This window comes from Chenopodium quinoa, unplaced genomic scaffold (genome assembly GCF_001683475.1).
Source record: "Chenopodium quinoa cultivar QQ74 unplaced genomic scaffold, ASM168347v1, whole genome shotgun sequence".
NCBI classification, from domain to species: Eukaryota; Viridiplantae; Streptophyta; class Magnoliopsida; order Caryophyllales; family Amaranthaceae; genus Chenopodium; species Chenopodium quinoa.
The window spans coordinates 8,011,998-8,034,560 of NW_018742914.1; the positions used below are offsets into that span (position 1 = coordinate 8,011,998).

Consider the following 22,563-nt stretch of genomic DNA (forward strand, 5'->3'; position numbering starts at 1 on the left):
TATCTTCTATTTGTTTTTCTAGATTACTTGTACTCCCCATCGAGGGAGCCCCAATTAGGTCAACTAGGTATGTTATTCTAGTGGCGCGGACGTAAATAACTGCTGAAACAATATATGGGACATATCATTATGTGTCGTATAAATTTGATAAATTGCTCAACAAGTGGGATGAGTTGGACAGAAGGCAACTTAATCAAAGCTTCAGTTTCCTCCTCCATTGAAGCTTCCTCTTTCACCCTTCCCAAATCTCCACCCTCCTTTCACCAACACCATTGTTTGTGGAAGGTGGGTGGAGTCGTGGAGATCGAGGAAGGAATAATAAGTCATGACGAGTGGTTTTACAAGGCATATGTGGCAACTTGTGTTGCAGCTTATTGAATTTACAACTATATTCTCTAATAAGTCATGACAATAGTGGTTTTACACTGTGATAAACATAATTTGTCAATCAAATAGATCAACTTGTATTTTCTCCACCATATCACCTTAGCCTCTAGATGTTCTTGTCATATGTGATGGACTCACACTTTGCTAGACTTTCACACGCACAATCAACGCAAAAAACATAAAGAAAAGATCAAATCTTTGATTGAAAACCTTGAAGGGTTACTACAAGCTAGCAACTTTAGGTTACAAATCTCCAAATAGTGGCTTAAGGTCACAGTTCTCCTAGGATTTGACTCACAATCCGTTTGTCTCCTCCTTCCTCATCTCTCTATTTACATAAACAATTTCCACCTCTACGATGATTCTAGACCCACTTTTATCCAATGTGAATAGGTGACAACTCTCTCTAATTTTAATCGATCTAAACATTATAAGTTTTAAGAGATTATAAAGGTGGTAAATTGTTTGCAGTTTGTGGTGTGGTTTGGTTTTAAAACTTTGGAGGCAAAACCTAAACAGAATTGTAATGCAATTTTGAAACTGTAATCTGTAGCACGCAAAATTACAATTTAGCAGTTTAATAAGGTTTCGATCAAACTCTGGCAATTGATCTCATCATTGAATAGAATAACATCAACATTTTAACCTATTAATTCTACTTTCATTTACATACCTATTGAATTTCCATACTTAGTTATTTAATCCAAGTGAAATATACATTAAAAGAAATTTGAAAATAAAAGTAACTGATTTTTGACTTAAAAGTACTCGTAACTAACAATATTATCAAATCAACCGATTTTTTTTTTTCTTTTTTTGAAGTAAACCGAGCAAAATCTATATCTATATCTATACTTATATACTTCACATGTATTAGAAGTATGCCACATCATCGTAATATGCCACATCACCCATTGTAATATGAATGAACATGTTTCAATTGCAATAAAAATGTTTATCACAAGGTTCAAACACAAGACCAATAACAAATAAAGTAATGTTATTACCAACTTTGCTATCTTTTTATTGTGCTTCATATTCAATAATAATACACTAAATACTTTAATTTGTAGTTTACAAGACATCAATTTAAGAGCGTTTATTTAATTTCATTAGTTACTATTGTCCACTTATTTTTTGTAATTATATAGTTTATGATTTTATAGCCCAAATAATATATGTATTGATATTCAAAGCAAAACCCGGTGCATCGTCCGGGGGCCACACACTAGTTGTATTATAAAATACTACGCATAAGAATCTTTTACTTTTTGGTTTTGATGGAAAATAAGAATAAGAATCATAGATAGTGTAAAGTACTAATAATTTTTTTTTTTTTTGAAAGAACTAATAATTTTCTTTTTGAGAGAGAAAAGTATCATGAAAAATACCATAATTAAAAAAAATAAGTGCAAAACACATACACAAAAAGAATAAATAATATTAAAAAATCCCCCTCCACATCCCTCCTCCTCCAGAGTGTAAGCTAACAATAATCGAAAAACCTTTTCATTTTCAACCTCTCTTTGTCACTTCATACACAAATCACTCTCTTTTGATTTCGTAAACTCAACATATTTCATCTGATTTTCGTCAATTTTATAAACATTTATTCAAATCTCTCTGCTGTATTCCTTTGGTAAGTTCCTTTGTTCCTCTAATTATGTTTCAAATTATAATCTTTAATTTAGATTTTTTTTTTTTTAGTTTTCGACTGATTTTTATGCAATATTAGCGATTTAGAGATAACCCCTTTTCATAATTTTGGTTCTTTTGCTTAATTTCTTGATGGGTATTTTGTTGAATCTGAAGTTTGGGTGATTTGAAATATTATTCTCGGTTAATTAATTGTTTAGTTCGAAATAAAGATTGTTTTTTTTTTTTTTTTTTGGGTTGATATGTTATTGTGGAAGCTGTTAGTTTAATTCTCTTATAATTATTGGAGACATTGACTATGAAAGGGCTGTTAATTATATTTGTGTTGTTTTTTATTTTTATTTTTTTGGTTAGTTGGGTTTTACTTTTAGCACACTTTTTGCTACACAACATTAGTCTATTTTCTTCCATCCTTTGAATTTCTGTTTTCTCTGTATCACTATATATATGTGTTCTGTTCAATGGCTCCACAATTTTTGTCAAAATATGAATGATTTACTTGGTACCCATTTCAGGTAGTTATCAGGATTCTTGTGTAAGTGAACTATTGGTTGTAGTAAGAAGTAAAATTGGATCCATGAATAAGATCAGGCGCCGTAAGCAGTCCAATGAGGTTGGTTTATTTCTCAAATGTGTTTTCTATTATTCGTTTCGATGTACATGGAAATGCTTTGTTCCATTTGTTTAGTAGTGATTGTTTTTTCTCACTCCCTTCCCTTGTTGATAGTTAAACTCATTTTCAATTAACATATTTACTGAAATGCATCAAAATCCATGTTTGTTAAATTGTTAGTTTGTGTGGAGATTTGAATGGCACATTAGCTTTTCTATTACATAGTTTTCTAAACTGACGAATTCATGCCAATTAGATTCCTGCTGAACTCACCAAACCAAATGGGGGCAATTTACTTGCTAATGATCGTAATAAATACAAGTCGATGTGGATCCGCACACATTCTACCCTATGGATGATTGGGGCTTTTGTCCTCACCATCTACTTGGGTCATCTATATATTTGTTCCATGGTTATTCTGATCCAAATTCTGATGGCAAAGGAGCTGTTTAATCTGTTAAGGAAGGTTCGAGAGGATCGAGATCTTCCTGGTTTTCGGCTATTAAATTGGTGAGAGTTTATTTTCATAAATTTTAGAATGAATTGTCTGTAATTTCATTCATAGAAGTTTAAAGCATGACATTCTTATTCTTTATGTGCTATTTTACATTTTCAGGCACTTTTTCTTCACTGCAATGCTGTTTGTCTATGGCCGATTTCTCAGTCAGCGGCTTGTAAATACTGTCACTTCAGACAAAGTACTGTTTAAGCTTGTTGGATTTCTTACGAAGTACCATATGGTTATTTGTTATTTCCTGTATATTGCAGGTTGGTCAGCTTTTCCTTTTTAGTTTCATTGTTATCTCTCTCGCAAATGGAGACTTAGTATATATTTTAATTGGACTATATGTATAACTGCAAATGTGGAATGTTTCTTTTAGCCCCAAGTGTGCTAGTTGTGTGGAACATTTGCCTCTACACTGTACGTCAAGTGTATCCTATGGAAGTGGCAGTACTGTTGCTTGAGACTATGGTTTTATAAGAGACATGCATTCCTTCTATGTTGATATATCTTATCAATGACTATTATTCCCTATGTTACCCAGACATGGATATTCTTGTTGGATATGTGTTAAGTGTCCAAGTTTTGACCCGACTGTTTTTTTGAAAAAGTTTCATATTGTTGATCATAATGAAGTGTCAAGTATCTCCATTGCCAATTTGGATTGTTGAGGATTTGACACGCGCCCGGGGGTGGTGGGGGGTGGTGGGGGGCTATGAAGAGTCTGAATACCCTATTTTGCGGTCTTCCAATGTTTTACAAGCCTATTCTAATTTTCTGAGCTTGATTGCATTCAGCATGTAATTGCTCCTGGTTTGTTACGTTGTATTGTCCAGAAGTAGGTTATCCTTACATAAAGCATAACCGAAAAGACAAACCTGAAAACTGGATAGGACTTTTTATCATACTTGCTTAACCTTGGAACCAAAAAAAAGGACTGGTTTTCTTGTTAGCTCGTGGCTCACTGTATGGGATACATAATTAGCAATTTTAAACGGGTCATCAATATAAGTGTTTTGAGCACAATATGTGATAACTGTAAAATTATATCAAATGGTGCTCCCTGAAAATTAACCTTTAGTTTTCTACCTTTTCACCTTGCTATTTAATATGTACCCTTATCTAAAGCTATGTTGCAATTGACTTCAGGTTTTGTGTGGTTTATTCTCTCTCTGAAGAAGAAGATGTACAAGTATCAATTTGGCCAGTTTGCATGGACACACATGATACTTATTGTGGTGTTTACACAATCATCATTTACTGTGGCCAACATCTTTGAAGGAATGTTTTGGTAAGAGAACTTGCAATACAATGCAAATTTTCATACTTGCTATTATAATTTCCCAGTTTAGTATGAATTATGCCTGTGGTTGTGAGAGCCTTGCTTAAATCATCATATGTACTTTTCCTTTTTTTTTTTTTGGTTAATCAAAAGTTAAAAGATGAATTGTTCCGTCCTTTTGTTTTAGTGTTTTTATCTTATTACTTTAGGTGCCATAAGAGGAGGTTAGATGGTGAACGAACCAGATGATATATAATTTCCATGGGGGATTAGCTAGAGCCATTAACTAAAGCTTTAATACATGATGAACTTGATGGCAAACACTCTCCTATCCTTTTTAACACGTGCTCTAATCCATTTCCATGTATGACACCGAGTCACCGACAATTGACAAATGAAAGTATCATTTATATCAATTTATTAAAAGGCCATAGATAGTGGAGTTTAGTTGATTTAAAGTGAATGAAAGGAAGATAGCGGGGTTTGGTTGATTACAAATGAATAATTAAATAGATAAAGGTGAAATGAGACTTTTATCAAGGACAAGAGTTTTGGGTGAATGGGGCTTCTATATGGGGATAGAAGGAATACTTTTTTTAACTTTAGGTTAACAGAATGGTACTCTACTACTCTTGTTGTTTTTTCCATCGAAAGAGGCATGACTGATCACATTGCCAAAATATTAAGCTTCACAATATATCTATTTATGTAAGAGTGGCACACATTCCATTCTTCAGAACACGATTTCTTCACTGAAATAGAAAATCACCATTACTAATAACTCGGTGCCACTATCTTCTATCTTCTTGTCAATCTAAACAATCAAATGTAAAGTGTCAGCAATCTTAGAATTTAGAGACTGAGATTTGAAACCTTGCTGTCTCAAATACAAGTTTCTTGATATACATCTTAGAACCTAGAGGTCCCAGCTTTTTTCTTGTACCACAAGTGCTTGTAATTTTGCAAAAGGAATTTTGAACTTTTGCTTTACCAAACCTGGCTGGCTGGTTGTATATTCTTGTACGGTTGAGAGAATTCAATACCTACATTGTGTGGCTATGATGCAATGGTACTAGATGTATATTGTCGATAAATATTTTTTGGACAAATTCCGGGCTTGTTTATCTTATTCTCGCCGTCACGCTGTCTTTTGTAATCCAAATATAGAGTATGGGGTTTGCTGAATTTGATGTTGAGATAGCAATTGTGTAGTTCCTTTGGCTCATTTATATGCTATATACAAATTGTAGTATTTTTTTTGGGTGTTATACATTGTGATATTCTATATTATTTTATATGCTTTTTTCTTCTTCGTAAGGATTTGATGTGGAAATAAGATTATCTAGTAAAGACTTTTGTACATAGTGTTTTTTTATTTTTTTTTATTTTTTTGCATAATTGTGAATTTGTGATAGTTACTTTGATAGGTGATTCTGAGTTATAGCCATGGTCTCCCTTTTGATGTATTATTGCTTCCTTGATGAAAATGTATTCTTTCATATTTATTCGCTGCTACATACTAGCTTTCTTTTTCTTTCTTTCTATTCCTGGGAGATTATAACTCAGTTTGGTATGATTGCAGGTTCCTTCTTCCTGCCTCACTTATAGTCATAAATGACATTGCTGCTTATCTATTTGGGTTTTTCTTTGGGAGAACTCCTTTGATTAAGCTTTCTCCTAAGAAAACTTGGGAAGGTTTTATTGGAGCTTCCGTTACGACCATCATTTCAGCATTTTTGGTGTGTACTCCGCTTCAAATTTCCACATGCGTTTTACTTTTTTGACCTTTTGTATTGAGTTTAACATCTTCTTTTGTAATCACTTTTAACATGATAGCTGATTCAAGAAAACTTTTTACATGGTTCTTTCTTCTTCTTCTTCTTCTTCTTCTTCCTTTTTTTTTGCTTGATTATATGCTGCAAGAACAGTATCTATTTAAAAGCATAAGACTACCCTGCTGGCATAAAGTTGGATCTCCTCTGAGGAGATTCTGATGTTTTAAATTCTTTTGCATTTATGGATATGTTAATGAAGGGCATTACGACAGTGTCAATAATCCTCAATTATTACCGCATCATAACATTACTTACCTATTTACCCATGTAGTAATATCTCACAAACTAATTCCGACCTCTTTATTGCAGCTTGCAAATGTCATGGGTCGGTTTGAGTGGTTAACATGTCCAAGAGAGGTATATCTTTCTCTTGTTTTGTAAGGTTTGTTTTTTTCTTGAAATTTAAACTTATGTCCTGACTAATTGTTTTGGTTGTCTTTGGTATTTATAAGGATTTATCTACTGGCTGGCTCCACTGTGATCCTGGACCACTGTTTAAGCCAGAGTATTACCACTTGCCAGGATTGATTGCAAATTGGGTGAGATTTTTATACTGATTTTCTGTGTCAAGCTTCAGAATTTTTTATACTATAATAGTTTTTATGTTTTTGGTTATTACTCTTTGGTTGTCCTAATTGTTAAAGGCAGTGTATAAGAAATCGCATGGTCGCATCTTGGGTATGACTTGGCGCTAGGCTGCCCGGCAATTAGGGTAGAGAGCACTTTTTTTGTTAAGGCATAGAGGCGCACCAAAACACGCCTAGGCTGAGCAGGACCTTTATCGCTTTAGTGTGCCTTACCTTTTTTATCCATTGGTTAAAGGTGGTTTTGATGTCAACATGGCAGCTTCTCATGCTAATTTGGTCTTACTGCTGCTTGCTGATCACATATATTACACCAGAAAGATTTGAGAGTGTCCCTCCCTCCTCTCTCTCTCTCTCTCTCTCTCTCTCTCATGCCCATGACTGTCTATCTCTATCATGCTTGGCCTGCAGTATTTTTTGAGTTACATGTCATCTCTACAACTTGAGTGCAATCTTGACATTGAGAGTTGGCTGCTTTGGATTTCTTGCACACAATTGGTCTTTCTGTGCCATCTGTAATAACTCTTCTATACCATTAGAAATTCTATGCACTGCAAATTATGTTGTATTTAAAGCTTAGAAGTAATTGACACTTTTTTTCTGCAATCTCTTAAGAACCATGAAGAGAGCTAGAATGCGAGTGACCTGTTATATTTCAGTGTGCAATAGGTGTATTGATGAAAGCACCTCTTGACTGAAGTATTAGCTTTGTAAATTGTTGTTTCAAAAATAATTGATGGTAGAAAGCAAGAGTAGAAGAGGGTGGGTGAGGTAGCAATAACAGTTATAACACTCAATTGCCTATTGTTTAGGTCATGTTAGACATCAAAGTAATCATAAATTTGTCCCAGTCGAGGGGTTGTGGAACGTTTGCATTGGGCCTATTCATCCAAGTGTCAAGACAAAAGAGAAACGAGTTACTTTAGATGTTAAGGATATTTTATTAATTACATGCCATTGTGTTAGGATCCATCCTCTTTCATCATGTATTTTGCTTTCTTATGTCTTTATTTAGCTTATGTTAAACTTTCAATGTATTCGTGTAAGTAGTTTAGGCGCTAGAGGAGATTATTGTGTTACTGTCATTTCAGTGTTCACTAGTATTTCTCCATGTAAACAATATAAAGCTCTATATGGAGCGATGGTTGAATGAATGAAAAAGCTCCTATTCGGGTTGCCTTGCTTTAAGACTTGTGTGTTGATTTAAGCCTTTATAGATATTGTGCTTGCCTTGTTTTAAAGCTCCCCACCAAACCAAGAGACTCTCAAAGACGCCTACATCCTTGTCGGTTCCGCTTGTGCCCGCTTCGAAGTATCGGCCGTCACAAGCCCCGACCCTGCACTCGTTACTAACGATTGCCTCATTGAGATACCTTTGGTCCGTGTCGCTGTGTGCCCACGAACCTCTCTCACTCTAGGCTTGCGTTCTTGTTTCTAAAAGATAAGAGCGCGCCGCACGATCCGGTGTCAAACCACTCGGACCGTGACACATTGCCATCTAATAAGCTATTTACTGTATCAGAACTTTTAATCATGTATACGTTCTATTTTTCTTATAGCATGGAACTTTTGACTTGTAATTTAAGTGCAAGAGCATTGATGTTAGGTTGTCTGATTACATCTTGGTGCTGCCTGTTAACTAGCTATCCGTTATGATTACATGGCAATTTTTTCTCTGAAAACCATGTTATATTGCATTTTTAATAGGAGAGGAGCAGATTTCTGGGTATTGGTGTTTGTCCTATTAAAAGTTAGTTTTACATGACTTATTGCTATAACAGGCTGTTGCATGTGCAATGGAGCTTCCAATCATTAAGCATTATTTGCCTAACTGGTATTAATTATTCAACACTTCATCAGGAACACTTTGTAAGTTATTGCCTGGCAAGCTTTGATAAAACCAAGGTTCCATGTTGAGCTAATCCCTCTGATTCTCTGATTAATCTTTGTTTGTAAAGGAGTTAAGAATAGTGAACTAGCCTTAATGTTTGAATTTCGTAATCAATTGGCTAATTAAGATATCCATGTGCCAAGATTGGGAAAAAAAATCAGAAAGTGTTATTGAAACGAATGACTAATGACCTTATCAAACTATAAAATAAATTGGGCTGACTAGGTTCTTAACTTCTATACTCAATATCTTTATATAGAATCAGCTGTGGTTCTAAAAATTCCACCTTCCACATATGCTAAAATGCTAACTTTTCTCGTGTTGTTAGTTAAACCAAGAATTTGATAATCATTTGAAAAGTTCTATGTTGAATGAATTGATGGAGATTCAGAGGACACAATGATGTTTCCACTATGTGTGTGTGTGTGTGACTGTGTGTGTGTATCGGATGAGCTTGCTGTGCTTAAATTTTTCATTCTGAGTTGACATTCTTGGTAAATCTTTAGATTAATATGCTGCTTTGCTCTAACCAATGTAGCTCAGTGAAATATATCAGATCTACTTGGTTTAAGATGTGATTTTTTATATGAATGATGAACCGTGTATACTTGACTGCTTATTTGAGTTATTAGAAACTCTTTGATGTCCACCTGAAGTTCTTGTTTGATAATTGCTAAACAAGTTTCCAATCATCTTCGGACAAAGCTCTTTTTGGACAGTTGAGATGGTAGTGATGGATATAAGCTTAAATTCTTATTTAAGTTATTGTTGAGAAAAGCTTAAACAAGTGAAAAAATTAATCTTCCTGATTCTGGGACAATATGTAGGCATCTTTTAGAAAAAGTGTTGTAGATCTCAACACTTGCTCCATTGGCGCTAACATTGCCCTTGCTTATTGTAGATTTGTAGACTATCTTTATTATTTTCTTTTTGTTGGGGGAAGGGGGGTTGAAGATTGCAGTGTCTAACTGATGAAACCTTATTCCTAGCTACTTAAAGTTAGATGATGCAATAAAATATTATATTTATGTTTATGTTTGATTCACCATTCATGATTATTGCATTATTTGCAGCTCCCTTGGAAGGAAACTCCTGTCATGCCTGTTCAATGGCATGCTTTATGTCTAGGCCTATTCTCATCAATCATAGCGCCTTTTGGAGGATTTTTTGCTAGTGGGTTTAAAAGAGCCTTCAAGATCAAGGTTCTTGCAATTCTTTGACTCTATGCACAGTTAGTAAAGTTCCACAGTGTGATTATAAATTATTTCCATTCTGGTTGTCACAGGACTTTGGCGATAGCATCCCTGGACATGGTGGAATTACCGACAGAATGGATTGTCAGGTATGCTGCATTTACTGCAAAATATATTTGTGAGTGTTATACTTTTTCTATTGTGTGAGTAATGATTGTGAAAAATACTCATTTTTTCCCCTTGCATTCTAAACTTTGAATTAATATATGTCAAGTTTTTTGGTAGAATTATGTTTAAGGAAAGCTATCTACGAGATGAAGATCATTTGTTGAAGTATTTAACTAAAAGTCGCCACTTTCTAAAAGCTATTTCATGGGTGGATGTTCCTTTGGTAATTTATCATGCAAGGGTTTTTTTTTTTTTTTTTTTTTTTTGATGATGCCGTCTGCATTTTCATCTTCACATGTGTTATTTGTCTTTTAATACAAACAAGGTCAAAATTAGTATATAAATAGTTCAAAAGTCAAAGCATAGCAGTTTTTTTTTTTTGGAAACAGAGGGTTTATTATGCTCAATCAAGTGAATATTTCATGCTTATTGAGTGTCCTATTACTCCTATGCAAGAAAATGGAAATTAAGAATGTGTAGTGGAACATACATTGCTTTCATTTGTGCATCTTAAATAATGCAATGCAGTGGTAATATACTAATATTTATCATCTTGAGTTGTTAAAAGTGTGCTCATTTTTTAAGCACAATATCTTTTTATCCCAGATGGTAATGGCCGTCTTTGCATATATCTACCATCAGTCCTTCGTGAAGTTACAAAGCTTATCAGTTGATACAATTTTGGACCAGGTAGTTTTTTTCTCTGTTCAGATACTTTTGATCTTGGTTTTCGGTTTCCTTTTTTGTTTAAAAAATTCCTTTTTTGACAGGGAAGAATGATATATTTTTGCTATTGTTATATGGGAACATATGAAGCCTCTATACTAATATCATTTATTCTGTAGATTTTGATGAACCTTACATTTGAGGAGCAGCTAAATCTATATCGGAAGATTGGAGAAATCTTGCAACAGAAAAGTATTTGACAATCTTAAAATCCACACTGGATAGATGCTTTTGAGGTTTGTTCTCTTGCCCTTCTAAATGGTTTGATATGGTTTTTTTTTTTTTTTTTTTTCTTTCTTATATGACTAATTTTTTTCAATATAATTTGCAGCTCAGGAGAGCATTTCGTGATGTGCTTTCTGTGTGAGCATTTCGTACTAGGCCATGGAATCTCTTTGACAGCTTTGCTGGATTATGTTGCCTTTGTCCTTTTCTTGATTGACTTGTAACTTCATTTGGAGATCTGCGGGAAAAGCTATTGGTGATTAGTGAACTGCTATCTCAAGTCATGAATATATCAGAGGGCTGGTATTTGTCGAAATGGGCAACGTCTAGAGGGCTTCTTGGCTGGCCTGCCTCTTTGAAAACAAATATGGTATTGATGGGAATTGCCTTGTACATGTCTGAAGAATTAGGAGTAATTTTTATCATTGTACACCTGTATTATAATCTTTATTTGAACTGTTGAAACAAATTTTATTTCAAAATTTTCTGGTATTTTTTTTTAATTTTTTTATTTTAGTTTCAGCGTTTTAGAGTCTTCCATTAGTTTGAAGAACTATTTTCAAACTCGCAATTACAACGCTTTAGCCATTGTTGATGCAGCGTTACCTTGTATCCCATCTATGATTATGAAAATTTTGAGATGTACATTCTTCAATTTCATCTTGTTTATACCAAAAACTGCCAATAATTTCATCATTAGTTGCAACCTGTGCTTTGTTAATTTTGCTGCAACATTCTATAGATGTATACAGGGCAACATTCTATAGATGTATGCAAGACATTACTTTTACTGTAAAGGATTATACTTCGTATTAATTTAGGTTTTGAATGCAAAAATGTAGACTAATCCAAATTCATGACAGGTTAATTTCATATTTTCATCTATGTCCATCTAATTGATTGTTACTGCCATAGGTGATTTAACTAGCTAAATTGAGTTTTACATATGCTTAATCAGATAATCTGTCACTGATTTTCTTTCATTGATTTAATAAAATACTTATAATTGTGCAATTTACATTGATTAAAACCTGAGTTTCCTTATTAGGTTTGCTACTAATATTGAGAGGTCATGTAAGATCACAATGAATTCAAAACAATTGTGAACTTGGTCCAATAGTATATCGAATCAATAGAAGATGAAGAACTCTAAACTATATGTAATTTTATTTTATCAGATTACTTGATCATCACTACTGCAATGAATCGACTATATTTATGATCTAAGACAAGAACCTTAACAAGCGAACCAATACGAAATAGTAGAATTTTTATGATTTATCGTTTTATTGTATGTTAAGAGTATTAACACATATTCTTAGGTGCACAATCATGCACCTAGAAATAGGTGTAACAACAACACAATATGATCATTAACTTTTCAGAAAGTGAACATTAGGTTTCTTCTCCTTTATTTTTCTCCTTCATTTTTTATTTTCTCTCTCCTCTGTTTTTTAATTTTTCCCCCTTTTTTTACACTTTTTTGATTGAATTTGTTTCTGACAACATGAAAGTAGTTATTAAGTATGAATTTTTGTGTGAATTTCGATTTTGTGCTTTAATTTCGATTGATTAAGGTGTATATGAATATTTGAATTCACAAATTATACTCTATTTTTCTCCTTCCTTCTTTAATTCCTTTTTCCTCATTTTTTATTTTTTATTTTTTTTCTATTTTTCTCGGTTTTTCGATTTAACGATTGAATATGTTACTTACTATATGGAATTGGTTGTTTATTTGATTTTTTGAATTCATATGAATTGATTTTTTTTTTAAAGCTTCAATCAATTTCATTTGTGTATGAATTTCATTTGATTTTCTGATTTTTTTTTTATCAATGAACATAATCATGCAAAATATGAACATATGCATAGGTTCCCTTAAATGTGAACATTTGCTTTTTAGAAAGTGAACATAAGCATAAAATATATGAACATATGCATTTCAGAAGGTAAACATAAAAATTCAAAATATGAACGTAAGCATTGGTTTCCTTAAAGTGAATATAACCATTTAAAAGGTGAACATATGCGTAAAAAATATGATCATATGCATTAAGAGAGAGAAGATATGCATAAACAGACTAAATGAGAACAACAAATATTTACATTATGAACATATAAAATATTATTATGAATATAAGACATTTTATTATGAACATTAAAAATTGAAGAAATAAAAATAATATGATTATGAAACATATGCATCATAATTCATAAGTATTAAAATATATGAACATATGAATTCAAAATATGAACATATGCATTGGTTCATTTTTGAATGCGTATGAACATAATTAAGCATTTCAGAAGGTGAACATATACATAAAAAAATATAAACATATGAATTTAGAAAGTGAATATAGCATTTCAGAAAGTTTACAAACGGATTCAAAATATGAACATAAGAATTCAAATTATAAACATATGCATTTCGAAATGTGAACATAAAATATCCGTTTGATTTCACTATTTTTTTTTTATAATTCCAATAATAAATTTCGAACAATATTTAAACAAAATTAAGTGATAATCATATAAATTCAAACAAAATTAAGTGAAATTTACATAAAATTGTCATTTTGGGGAGGATCCTTTTGATTTTGCATCTCTTTCCTAATGTCTATTGAAGTTTTTGCAGTTTTTTTAGTGAAAGAATGAAATAGAGGAGAAAGAAAGTGAAAAAGAGGAGAGAGAAAATCATATAGAAGAAAAAGATTTTTGAGTTTGGAAATGACGTTACATTTATTGGGTGTGGGTGGGTGTATTGGGTGCGGGTGGGTGTATTGCAGTTTTCGTGATTTTTAGTTTTAGGGCTTTTTTTTAATTGAGTTGTGTGTAATTAGGCTTTTGGGCTACGTTATTACACCTATTTAAGGTGCAGGTGTACAAGGGTGCACCTTAGACTAATTGGAGTATTAACCCAAATGAAAGCAAGTAACATGGGCCTTGACTTTGACTAAAAGCCCAAACACAGAAATACAAAAACAGAGTCTTAAACCCGCAAAAACCTCAGTTTTCAAGCTTAGCAGCTCTCAAAGTGTTTTAATGGCGAAAAGGATCTTGGGTGCCCTCCATCACCACCTTCTCCGCAGTAACCATGTTCATCCTTCCCTCGTATGTCCTCTCTTACTCTCTCTTTTCTTCTTCTCTCTCATGTATTCTTCTTATTTTTCCAGAATCTTCTTTTTTTGTTTAATACTCAAAATTATTACAGTTCATGATATAGAGAAATGGCGAAGTGTAAAGGCATTATTTGATGCAATTTATTTAAATTAGTTTTGGGGTTTTTGTAAAATTAGGTATAATTTGTGGGAAATGATTAATTTGACGAAATTTTGGGGAAATAATGTTCGGTTTATGATTCTAGGTTTTGCACAATACGTAGCTAATTAAAATCAGGTTGCTTGAGAAGTTATTGGAAGGTAGCTTGATGAGATTTCTGGGTTTCTTATTTAAAAATATAAATACTTCAATAATTATACTTTAGTTTCAGTTTATTGATCTGTATTACAGTAGCTGATTAATGTGGGATTTGGTTAAGCAGGGTGTTTCATGTAGTCGAATTTTTTCAACAACTACTGTGACTTCAAATTCAAGTAATGGTGAAATCCCATCTGATTTACTCATGGCCAAGAAAGCTATGTCCGTTCCAGATCGTACTCAAGGTATTTGGATTGGTCCGAATTATTTGATTAATCAAGGTTTATTAGATTAGAAATTATGATTATCAAAATTTTGAAATGAACATAGAAATGTGGTGGTTCTGTTAGGAGTAGGACTCTTGCAATTGTTTGGAAAGCCCGTACATTGACATGGATTTAGACACTTAAAATATTATTTGGGACTAAAAATTTGCAAACTTTTCATAAAATGGGTTGTCTGATACTTGGAAATGTACCTATGTTCGACACTAGCAGTCAAGCTGTAAAATTATAGTAGTAGGTTCAAACTTGTGAAATTGTGGTATCCTATATTATGTTCTATGTTAAGTGTTTTAATCTGGTTATGTATGGCCGGTTATGTATGGATTTCAATTTGTATCTAATGCCAAGACGATAGTGTAATCAAAGTGTAAAAGTGCTCCTTGCTGTTATCTTGAGGGTAGTTTTTTTTTTGGCTCGTTGACCATTTATTTTGTTGCTATTTCATATTTTATGTATCTTAGGTGTATTTTATTTGTGACTGGGGAAATTCGCAAATTCAGCTGTAATAATAATTTGCATTGTATATTCTTGGTTAATAACTTTTAGTGAGCTTATGACAAGTTCAGAAAAAATGAAAGTTTTTTGCTGTTGCTGATCTGTTGTGTTGTTTCTGTAGGAGTGTACCAGGATCTGGTAATCCCTGTGACAAATTTTCATTATGAAGATAAGGGACTTATGGCATTAGCTGGGGATGTCTTTGATGTACCAATTAGGAAAGATATTGTTCATAGAGTTGTGAGATGGCAGCTTGCCAAGCGTCAACAGGTGATTGATGTTTTTTATGTTTTGACCTTACATGACTATGATCCTCCCCTCCCCGTATATGAACAAACTTAATAGGGCCCCTAAGGGTCAATGTTCTTCTTACTCATATATGGGCGAAATTCACTTGTGTGGTTTTATAATGCCTGAAATCGTAGGTCCTAGAATTTGTAATGGTTATGTATTAGGTAAGTTTTATTTTGAGGATAACTTCAGGAGGGTGCTGTGAGTTGTGAGACTTGTGACCATGCTCAGGTAAGGAAGTGTTGGAGTGAATTCTCTTATGCCAGCAATCTTTAATTATGTCTACTATATTTGAAATGTTGTTTTCTCCTCACTATCGGTCCTTTTTCTTATGTTCTTCTAACACAATATTATATTATTAAAGCATGTCATGTGTTGATTTCAGGGAACCCATTCCACTAAAACAATCAGTGAGGTTAGTGGGACTGGGAGAAAGCCACATCCGCAAAAGGGTACTGGTCGAGCAAGGCAGGGATCGTTACGTAGTCCTCATGTAATGAAATATTCTTCTTATTGGTCCATTACTCCATTTTTTTTGCTTTTGACTTTACCATGCAACTGCTTATAGCAGTTATCCTCAGTCAGAGCTATGAAATAATTGCCAAATTGTATTTGAAATGACAGATGAGAGGAGGTTCTACCATGCACGGTCCTAAACCACGGAGTCATGCCTTTAAACTAAACAAAAAGGTTCGGCGTTTGGGATTGAAGATTGCATTATCTGCACGTGCTGCAGAAGGCAAGGTATGATCCTTTAATTTGCTTCTTACATAAGATGCTTATAACAAAATTAGATGCTTATGAATTTAACACCATGCAATATTTTAGTACTTCAAAAGCGTAGTAAATATATTGACTTTCTTTCTATCCGTCTTTTGATCGTCAACATCTTATATCCAATCTTGTAATGCCTTGAGCCCTTGAGTCTTAAGGCTGGGCTTGGCTTTTTTGTTAGTTAAAGCTCTTTGCAGGTTCAATACATGGATCTGTTGCCTTTCTACTACTACCTACGAAAGTAGTTTTTTAGGCTATTATGTAGTAATATCTTTTATGGATCTGTGGCTGATGGCTTGATATCTGTTGGTGGACAAGTATAAATCTGAATTATTATACAATATCTTAATCTACTTCTTTGGCATCTATCCAAATATATTGTACTTCTTTGGCTTATCTGCAGCATACAATTTTGATTATAGAGTGCATGAAGGTTTTCTTGTAAAATAGTCTGTGGAGACTGTAGAGAGTCCTGGTTCTTAATGGTTGGAACAGTTTAACCATCCAACCACAACTTGTCGTTGAAACTCTTTCTTGGTGGGAGGGGGTTGGGAGGTGGGTTAGGGGGGAATAGTGTTCCCTTGATCTTCACAAGTGCTTTATATCTCGCTGAGGTTGCCAGATTGGGTCTTGTTGATGTTTCTCTCACTGATCCGGTCGAATAAAGTGTGTATATCTGCTTTCATGTACAATGTTGTTCTTTATGGCTTGTGCAACTTTGTCCGAAAGTCCCTTTTCGTATAATATAATTACTTTAATGTTGTGTTTAGGTAAGCCATTATTGTTTACATTTAGAGTACTTTATTTCTATAAAAGAAAAAATTCACACCTTCGCTTCTCAATACTTGGCCACTTGCAACATAAAAAAATGACAACCAAAGAGAAGGATTGAAATAAAACTTTTGTACCCATGTGATTAAGTGGATATCTGATATTGTCCTTTCCCTATACATCTTTTCATGTTATTTGTAAAGTATGAGGTTATATCCTATGAAAAATTTCTTATTCATCTTGTGTATATACAATCTACGCTGTCTGATTTGTGAGTTTGTGTGGACTAAGTATTATCCCCCTCATCGCTTTACCTAGTTATAGAGTTATAATTTTTTTAGTGGTCAGATTGAGTTGCATATTTGTGAGTTACACTACTATTCGTCAATATTTGCATTGATGAGTTTTGTTTTGTACAGCTTGTGATTTTTGATGATTTGTCGGTCCCTACTCACAAGACCAAAAACATTGTTAATTGGGTCAACGGACTGGATGATTCGAAGAAGTTGCTGCTGGTTGATGATGGTGCTATTAATGAAAAGTTGAAGTTGGCTACGCAGAACATACATTATGTTAATGTGTTGCCTACAATTGTAAGTTGCAGCATTCTATCCTTTTTGTGTATGTGTGTGAACATGGCAACTATGGAAAATTACAATTCTCCCACTGAACCATGCCAAGTCCCTACTCTCTAGCCTTGCAAAAATAAATTCATATCTTTTTCTCCTTTTCCGAGGATTTCTATTCGTTGTTCTTACTTGTGGATGGGGACGGGGGAAACTCGGGGTAAGAGACTTGAATAATGGAGTTGATGCGTTATTGGATTCTTGTTTTTAGCTGCTATTTGGTTAAAGCTACACTTTTTGGTATTTAGAAAATCCTGCTGATGCATAAACCTTGCTAATACCTATGCACACTGATGATGAGCCATATGTTTTTGCAGGGGTTGAATGTCTATAGCATCTTGCAGCACGACACTTTAGTGATGTCCCGTGCTGCTGTGAACCGGATAGTTGAGAGGATGCACACCCCAATCAATCGATAAGGATACGGATGAGGTGATATTCTACGCAGAGTTACCTTCACTTGTTGGTAGTTGTCTTTTTCATGAGGCTTCAAACATCAGACAATTTTGCAGCTAGGAATTGGGATGTATTTTCATATTTCAAGTTCCTCAACCCTCTCTTAGCTTAGAACAAAATATACTTGTAGTTTTGGAAGTGCCAACCAACCTGATTGATCTGCAAACACGTATTTGGCACACCATGTGGCTATTTATGAAACTGTAAATCGTCTTAGTTCGCTAGACCCTGTCCCTGGTCGATTAATGTGAGCTTGATACTTCAATAAGGAACAATATCTTTTGATTGTGATTTCAAGCCTGTATTATGATGTTAGTGAAATCAATTTCTACATTTTCACGATTTAAGTGTTACCTTCGATCTTCATTACAATAAATTGATCTTGGGTAATGAACTAATTTTACTGGAACATCAGTAATTCACAGGGAGAAATTACCAGATTTAACTTTATCTTTGTTAGCAAAGAGACTGTCAAGAATTGAAATTTCAGGGAATAACTGATTAAGCTGCCTCTTAAAACATTGAACTTATATACTTTAACATTCAGGTGTTTCTTCTCTACAAAATTTGCTCCGTGTACAAAATCAACCCAACCCAACCACATTGCAAGAAAGAACGAGCTTGCACTTTTACAGGTACTCATCTCCTTTCAACACACAAATGAAAATGTGCAACATTACGGCATCATGCTATCATCAAATGTAAGGATACTCCCGGACAATCCTTTGTATGTTTCCGATCAATTTACAAGCAAAACAAGAGTTTCCAACAGCAAATTGAAACTTCATTCATCGCGCTCTCTTACAAGATGATGCAACGACTTCATCTTCTCTCATTCTCTTCATAGTCTCATGCAACTGATAGCCACAACGCAACTTGTTGATGCAGCACTCTCTTTCTTCATGACCTGCATAAGAATGTTCATTTAAATCATAAGTTACTAATTAGACCAATTTCACACAATTCGCGCACACTAACCATTAGACATGTAACGAGTTTAACACGATTGTACCATTAATTCTCGGTCTCTTGATCAAGGGATTAAAATTTTCCACCCAATTTTTCCTTTTCAATCCAGTATCACCACATTTAGTCATCTCACTCTCCTTCAACTTCTTATTACACCTCGAATCGATCTCTTCATCACAAGTTCGACTTATTCCTACACCTTCCTCGTTTACATTTCCTGTCACACGTACAAAAATTTAATAACACCAATCGACGCATAATTTTGTTATAAAAAACATAAAGTCTACACCAAAGAAAAAATCTGAATACATACTCTTATAACTAGACTTGAAGAGCTTTCCATCGACAACGAGAGCACCCGAAGAATCATTACCAGTGGACAAACCCTTTGAAGAAAAGAAAGAAAGTAACGATTTCCATGTAACAGAGGAAGCAATAAGGTCGACACCTCTACTAATAAAATGTCCATTAAGCTTCAAGGTTTCGGGTTCGAGCCCGAAAACTCGAGCAATGTTGCCAAAATCCAATCTTTGATCTTCCCAAGCCATAATTTCAACAACCTTTGAAACTGCTGGACAATACAGCTTTACCTTTCTTGTTAAAAAATCACTGTTTCTATTCTTCTTGATTTCTTCTTCTATCTTTCTTTTCTTGGTAATATGATGTTCTTCCATCTTACTAAATTGGAAGTAGAATTATTATTGGAAATTGAGAAGAGAGAATTTGGGGGAGAAATGAAGTTTAACGGCTAATAGTCTAAAAGGGTCTTCCATGTTATAAGCTGTATATGTGTTGCTTCTACAAACTTCGACTTCACTCGCTCACTATTCGGTGGTGCCACTAGTCTTTTTCTTGCCTTTTTTTGAGTAGGTGGTAGTAACAAGTAACTAAACTGGTTAGTCTTACTGGGCCAAGAGTTTTAGGTCTGGCTCTAATCACTGAGGCTGCTACAGATTGGGCTGTCTGCATTTATAATTTTATATCATGAAATAGACGGGAAACGATTTTCACAACTTTTTATCTACACCCCATAACATGGAACACTATCTGCACCCCTCTCCCCCCACCCTCCGAGTGTGTCTCGTTCCCTCTCCTTATTAATGATAAATTTCCCTTAAATTTTTGTAACATGTCCGTTTTTGCATTATTAGATGCTCATTTTTATAACATGGAGATTTTAATTCAAATCTATATATTTCTGAATTATATTTATATAAAATTATTTTTATTACAAGAAGTATTGCATCATCATATTTATATATAACTATTATTTGCAACATTTCCAAATCTTTCCATTTTTAGAAACTTTTTTTTAAACGAAATTACAAAAACACCCTTAGTTAAAACTTTATAATATCATTTACATACTTAAAACATAATTGATTAAAAACTAATCTAATCTAATAAACTTATTTTATCTTTCAATAATCATCCATCCATATTCATCTCTTTATCCCCATTGTCTTTTTCTCTCCTCCATCATCTTCTTCCTCTTCCCCATTGTCTTTCTCTCTCCTCTTTCAACCACTTTCATGAATTGAAGAAGAAAGACACTCAATTATTTTTTGAAAGAAATTTTGTATAAGAAAATAGATAAATAGTACTATAATTATTTTTTACATACATTGAATACAAATCATTTCAATTTTTTTTTTTACCAAAAGTTCACTTTCTCTCTCTAAACAAAACTTCAAACCCATTTAAATTCCTCAAACCTCAAGCAAAATTTCAAGAAATTCGAAATTTTGAGTCCAAATTTGTTCAAGATGACATATAAAAACCAAAGGTAAGACCAAATTCGACATTCATACTTGTTTATTTTGAGTTTGAGTGTTTTTTTCTATAAATTTGATTGAAAATTGTAATATTTGATTTTATTGGGAATTAATTTGTGATTTTGATGCAATTTTGTTGTTGCAATGAGAAATAAAATGAATTTCTTGAAGAAGATCGACCGATTATACATTTTGGAAGAAGAAAGCAAGCAAATGTAGATCCAAATAATACAATGTACATTAAAATACAATAAATTGTTCTTTTTCCATATACTTACATGATCCAAATAATACAATATACATTAAATATGTAACCAACCTTATAACATATATGTTCATTAGAATATAATACAATTGTTTCGGGGTTTTCTGATGTCCTGCGGGAGAGTTACAATTCCGAGACTGGAACCGGACGCCTGTACCTGCAAAATAACGGAGACTCCTGAGAGCTCCGCCTCCAACGGTCAAGTTAGTACCTGATTAAGGAGTAATTAATACGGAAATTAAAGTAATAAGATCTCTCTAGGTGAAAGTGCTTAGTGTTGGTAATCTGCGTCGTTAGCGAGATTAGCCGGTTGTTGGTGTTCCGTAATATTTCTGTTCTTCTCTGCTTGATTTCTTGATTTCCCAATTAATGAGGATTAATTAAGTATTTATAGCCTTGAGAAGCGTGCCACTCTCTAGGTTTAGGGTAAACCTAGGGCTGACCGGGCCTCTAGACAGGATTGGGCCTTGATGGTCGGTTTTCCCATTTGGCATGGGTGGACACGCGGCGTGCCTCGATTGGTCCGTAGAGGACGTATCTGTGGTTGACACGTGGCAGGCTCCTATTGGCCTTCGTGAGGGACACGTGGCGGAACCTGGTTGGTCCACTTGTCAGACGGTGATTGGTGGATAAAAATCCCCTAATCATTTGCCCCTCACAGGTGGCACGTGACAGGTCACGTGTCGCCTGTGACAGGCGTCGCACGGTGACAGGCGACGGCCTGTTACAGGTGTCACCTTGCAAACGGCCGAGAGATTTTCCCGCCCAAATTTTGAATTTGGAAGCGACCCTTCGCCTTCTCACTTTGCCTATATAAGGAAGTGCTGACTTCGGTCATTTTCACATTTGAGAACTTTGCGAGAACATTCGGACCCCTGAACTTGCTCTGACATTTCGGACCTTTTCTGCCTACCGCCTGTTCTGACAAGCCGACTGCACCGGATTTCCAGAACTTCATCAACCGTCACTCGTTCAGGTAACTCAGTTCTCTTACTCTTAATTTTCTTTTTATTTTTTGAAATGGCACCACGGAAGCACACGACACGACCTAAGTTAGTGATCAGCCGGTCACCGGGGACGGCTGAATCTAGGACTAGGAGTGCCGCCTGCCCTTTTCTGGACCATCTTTGCCCTTTATACAAAGTCCGACTGTATCTGTGTCTATGCAGAACGTGATGGCCAGAACAAAAAAGACTGCTATGATATCAAACTCAGACGGCTCCTCCCAAAGGGTGCTCCTTAGTGAAACATCTGACCAGGCGCCAGATGTAGAATTGAAACGAGGCGACTGCCAAGCCGACAGTTCTGAGAGAGGGGCCAAGGTGGTTCCTTCCCATCTTACCGTTGACATGTCTAATTTTCCTCCTGCTCC

General features: G+C 34.4%; 3 protein-coding genes across 3 annotated transcripts; 2 read left to right on the forward strand and 1 right to left on the reverse strand.

Annotated features, from left to right (window-relative positions):
• Nucleotides 1–1,611: 1,611 nt before the first annotated feature.
• LOC110728145 (phosphatidate cytidylyltransferase 1-like) lies at nucleotides 1,612–11,717 on the forward strand. Its single transcript, XM_021907794.1, has 13 exons — nucleotides 1,612–2,026; nucleotides 2,559–2,656; nucleotides 2,913–3,166; nucleotides 3,273–3,424; nucleotides 4,308–4,449; nucleotides 6,023–6,179; nucleotides 6,585–6,632; nucleotides 6,728–6,814; nucleotides 9,824–9,952; nucleotides 10,036–10,092; nucleotides 10,718–10,801; nucleotides 10,957–11,073; nucleotides 11,169–11,717. Exons 2-12 carry the CDS (start codon nucleotides 2,621–2,623, stop codon nucleotides 11,035–11,037), a joined length of 1,227 nt encoding a protein of 408 aa, XP_021763486.1. The 5' UTR covers nucleotides 1,612–2,026; nucleotides 2,559–2,620; the 3' UTR covers nucleotides 11,038–11,073; nucleotides 11,169–11,717.
• A 2,340-nt stretch (nucleotides 11,718–14,057) lies between these two features.
• LOC110728146 (50S ribosomal protein L4-like) lies at nucleotides 14,058–18,479 on the forward strand. Its single transcript, XM_021907795.1, has 7 exons — nucleotides 14,058–14,179; nucleotides 14,610–14,730; nucleotides 15,386–15,534; nucleotides 15,941–16,048; nucleotides 16,180–16,299; nucleotides 17,520–17,693; nucleotides 18,044–18,479. The coding sequence occupies exons 1-7, from the start codon at nucleotides 14,111–14,113 to the stop codon at nucleotides 18,143–18,145; spliced, it is 843 nt and encodes a 280-aa protein (XP_021763487.1). The 5' UTR covers nucleotides 14,058–14,110; the 3' UTR covers nucleotides 18,146–18,479.
• Nucleotides 18,480–18,600: 121 nt separating this feature from the next.
• On the reverse strand, nucleotides 18,601–20,151 carry LOC110728147. Its single transcript, XM_021907796.1, has 3 exons — nucleotides 19,465–20,151; nucleotides 19,195–19,368; nucleotides 18,601–19,089 (listed from the first exon to the last, which is right to left on the reverse strand). The coding sequence occupies exons 1-3, from the start codon at nucleotides 19,823–19,825 to the stop codon at nucleotides 18,971–18,973; spliced, it is 654 nt and encodes a 217-aa protein (XP_021763488.1). The 5' UTR covers nucleotides 19,826–20,151; the 3' UTR covers nucleotides 18,601–18,970.
• Nucleotides 20,152–22,563: the final 2,412 nt, after the last annotated feature.